Source organism: Musca domestica, unplaced genomic scaffold (assembly GCF_030504385.1).
Source record: "Musca domestica strain aabys unplaced genomic scaffold, Musca_domestica.polishedcontigs.V.1.1 12, whole genome shotgun sequence".
NCBI lineage: Eukaryota > Metazoa > Arthropoda > Insecta > Diptera > Muscidae > Musca > Musca domestica.
Genome location: NW_026712155.1, coordinates 10,911,608 through 10,916,227, shown reverse-complemented (window position 1 = coordinate 10,916,227; position 4,620 = coordinate 10,911,608). Strand labels below are relative to the sequence as shown.

At 35.2% G+C, this 4,620-nt stretch overlaps 1 protein-coding gene across 1 annotated transcript; it reads left to right on the top strand.

Annotated features, from left to right (window-relative positions):
• Positions 1-2,163: 2,163 nt before the first annotated feature.
• LOC105261651 (uncharacterized) lies at positions 2,164-4,097 on the top strand. The gene has a single exon (XM_059118208.1). The coding sequence runs from the start codon at positions 2,267-2,269 to the stop codon at positions 4,073-4,075; it is 1,809 nt and encodes a 602-aa protein (XP_058974191.1). The 5' UTR covers positions 2,164-2,266; the 3' UTR covers positions 4,076-4,097.
• The last annotated feature ends 523 nt before the right edge of the window (positions 4,098-4,620 follow it).

Here is a 4,620-nt window from a genome sequence, read left to right as displayed (position 1 = left end):
TTTTAAAAATTTTATTGGAAATTCCTTGGCAATTTCATTTAAAATTTTCGACAGTTGTTGCATTTCCTTCGATTCTCCGTCGTTTACGACTGTTAAAAATATATTACATTTCAGATTTTTAAAAAATGTATGAAAGTTATCAACCGTGTAGCAAGTTTCCGGATTATGTATAGTGTGGAAAGTATATTCCTTTGGCCGTTGAAGTTGCATTTCAATTAAAAACGAACACAGGGAAGCAGGGGTTTTGAAAGTTTCCTCAATTTTATGAACATGCTTGAGAAAATCGATTACAAAGATCTGTGGCTTAGTTGGGTCCAATTGTAGTTCTGCCACATATTTGTGATACCATTTGGCATAGATGACATCAATGTCCTGGAGGTCTCCAACTAAAAACTGGGTTCTTAAAGCATGACTGCCATGGGCAACCTGATGTATTAGCTGCAGGGTTTGAAGGTGGTATTCCAAGCCATTTCTTTTGAAATCCAGAAAATATATGATAATCCATTTTTTCCGCTTGGGAAACTTGTGGCGATTTAAAATCTCAAATGATTTTTGAAAATTTTCATTTAAATATTTTTGTAGATCCGGCAATGTAATATCCTCGCCATTTTGAGGTAGGGTAAATGGTTTATATTTAGATTTTTCCCGTTCTTCCTGCCTTAGCTGTTTGCCTTGAGCTCCCATGTTTTGTTGAATAAACTTCCGTAGATTCCCTGTATCTCTGATACGATGTGTAAAACGCATGTAATTTTTCTTATCCTCGTGATCTATATACAATATGGTTGGATAACTGTTGGCATAATATTCGAAGGGTATGTAATTGCGATCTCCATCTATGTAGACAAAATCTAAATTTGCATCCTTAAATTCTTGGGCAAGTTGTTCAAAATTGGGTTTATGTTCTTCCAGGGGCTGATAATCATCTCGATCGATAATCAGCAGTATGTTTTTATTGGAATCGATTATCAATTCGTTGAAATTCTGGTGGACACATATTTTTATTAAACTATCCTCCTTGTTCTTCTGCTGCCCTATGGGCTGGGAAATAAATAGCGTACCCGCTAGAAGATCATCACATAATTCCATTAGATTTTCCTTGCTCTTATCCGAATCGAAAAACTCCAACATCCTTTTCCTCGAATCTCGTACAAAAATCCGTATACTTTCATTTTCAGCTCGAATATAGCTATTGAAATAACATATTGGATTTGTATGGGGAAAGATAACGTCCATATCCATTTGATCGGCTACAATAAAATCAATTTCTGCGCCATATTTCTGGGACAATTTGTAAAGCAATTCAAGCCAATGCAGGTGATGATAACATTTTTCACGAAAATGATTAAAGGCAATGAAAATTGGACGCTGGATCTCGTCAAAGCTGGAGCGTTGTAGGATTTTGAGGTGATTTCCATAGCTGTCGTGGACGTATTCTTCAAAATCGATGATTTTTTCTTTGGGACCGATATTATCCTCTTTGTCTACGTCTCCTTTATTGGAGATATTTTGTTTGGCAAATAGTTCTTCCTTAACTTCCATGCCTATAGTTTACACTTGTTTTATTATAATTATTAATTTTGTTGTTATTGCTGTTGCCGGAAAAAGCCTTTGCGTGACTACTGCAAGTTAATGCACTACCTTGCACTTGAACTATTATTTTTTGCCATTTTATATTTGCTTTACAAAAATATTGACAATTATTCTCAGAAAGAGAACCATCGAAGAGCTCTCTTTATTATATTTCTCCATTCAATATGATTTATTGCATTCCATATTGCCATGCACTTCCTCAGCTTTTATTTTATCTATTGAACTATAAAAAACGTTAATTTATTATTGTTGTGAAATATTTATTATTTATTTGTGAAATAAAATACCTCTTTGGATGAGAGCTTTCCGTTGACACGGAGAAAGAAAATGAGAACTGTTATGAATTCCCTCATTTCATTCCTCTCTTCTTCTTATCTTTGTTTTTGTCACAAAAAAACGCGGTAACAATTCACATTGAGTAACGGCCAGACTAACATCAAAGACAAAAAAATCATGACAGAAGGAGAAGAATTTTGTTTATTTCGCCATTATTATTATTATTATTTCCGTTGATGAGAGCTTAGAGAGAGATAGAGAGAGCTGTTAGAAAATCTTGTTCATGGATTTCTTCATTTCATGACCCTCTTCTACTGTTTATCTTTGTTTTTTGTGACAAAAAAGGCGGTTTTAGTTCCCTTTGAGTAACGGCCAAACTAACATCGACAACAGAAACACCATGACGGAAGAAGAAGAAGAATTTCGTTTATTTCGACAAATAACCATTGAGGATGACGAATCAAATCAGCAAATAATAAAACCAAAAACAATTATAAGAAAACGTAAATATCCTCCCAGGCCACCACGACTGCCGCCGTCACCCCAACAAAACCTCCACGATAATTATGTTGATTTTGTATGTTATGTTCGTGAAAAATGTGAAAATAAAATCAAAATTTTGCAACGTTCAACATTTCAGGCAATTGAGAGGCCCATTATTCTGGCCTTCAATCATTTTCGCGAATTTTGCTATTATCATCAAGACAAATTGGATACCCTTTTTAAATTATCATTACAATATGGAGATCGCATAGAATTTTTGGTGGGCGATCAAATGGATATGGATGTACTGTATCCCAACACTAATCCCATTGAATTATTATCCTATTCACTGCGGCCGGAGGATCAAAACATTCAAGTCTATGCCATAAATGAAAGAAAATGGGTGTATGAGCACTTTGATGCCTACAACACGGAGGAGACTTTAGCGGAACTGTGTGAAAATCTATTAAACGGCAGTATATATAGATCCCAAGCAATACCCGAGCCAGGGGAGACATTAGTCAAAATATGTGTCCATTTGAGTTTTGAAAAAGTTGTATGGCAATCCTCCCAAGATATATTGCTTATCATTGGCTATGGAGATTATTCACCCCGTGATGAATATCATTTGAAGTACGAACCAAATTATGAAGAATTGGCCAAGGAATTCGTCGATTCTAATGTGAAAATTGTCTACATGGATGGCGACAAGAATTACACGAAATTTGAATATAATGCTGGCGGTTATCCCACAATACTTTTTATACCACATAATGATAAAAATGCGTTTATACACTATATGCAAGGCGCTAGAGATACGGAAAACATGCGTAATTTCATAAAACAGAACGTTGGCGCCCAAGGTGAAAAGTGGAGGCAGGAAGATCGCAATAAACTTAAATATAAACCATTTAGCTTAGCCACGGACAAGCAACTAACCTATGAAGATTTGGGGTTGTATGTGGACGAAAATTTTCCCAGATCATTTCAATTGCTAAACCGGAACTCCTTGAAAACTGACAACAATTGCCACATCATACATTTGTTTGATTTTCAAGGAACCCCCATTACGTATTACCAAGATATCCTCAAAAAAATCCATCAAGTGGCCCAGGGCACGTTTTGTTATGCGGTGAAATTTTTAATTGGAGATTTTCGTGATGTCAATATTATATTTCCCAAATGGTATTTAAAACACCTGGACAACAAGCAGTTGGAAAACTCCAAACAGCCACAAGTTTATGCCATCGATCGAATGAAGTTAATTTATAAAATTTCTGATTTACCAACGCCATCTTCGTGGTTTTATTATTTCGTAAAATTACATTATTCACAGCTGTCCTATTCCCAAACCCCATACACTTGTCGTCCATGGCGTAGGGATGTGGTGAAAACATGTGTGGCCGAAAATTTCCACACCCACATAAATAATTCACGCCACAATATATTTTTAACAATTTACCGATCGAATTACATAGAGTCGCATAAAATATTAAATATTTTAAATGAAATTGCTCAAGAAGTTCAAGATTTCGGGGTGGAGTTATTGAAAATGGATGTGAAATATAATAGCATATCTGTGGAATATTCTTTTGACACATATCCGGTTCACTTTTTCATACCGAAACGGAATAGAGATGAGGAGACTGTGAGATATATTAATAAAAATAGCAGTAAAGAAAATATATTGGAATTTATAAGAAACAATAGCGGAAAATATAGCTGAAATAAATAACAAAAAAATGGGATTATATCAGATTACAAAAAATATAATTAATTATTTTTCAAGGACTGTACAGAATACTTTGTAAATACTTTTGAGAGCGGTTGAGGCGCTGGGAAAACGTAGCAATAAACAATAAATATTCTAAAATTACATATTTCCCAGTCGCCCTAAAATATATCATGTGAACAATTCGATGATCTGACGTGCGCAGACGCATACGATAATGTGTAAGATAATAAAGGTTATGACCCACACGCACAGATATCGATGCCCTCAGTAGATGTACAAGACCACTTCAATGAAATGACAAACAGCCCTGCAATGTTCTCCATTCAATATTAGACTATATACGAATAATAGTGGGGCTGCGATTAGGTTAAGTTAGATTATTTTCAGTAGTACTAAAATTGAATCTACACCCAAGCGAAGCGGTTGTATTCCTTTCTCACTAAACATTGCTGCAGTCGAGCCGAATAGAGACTAGAATTGACAATCGAAGAGGGAGATTGGATTCCGTTCTCATTTCCTACATTGATCCTCTGAGC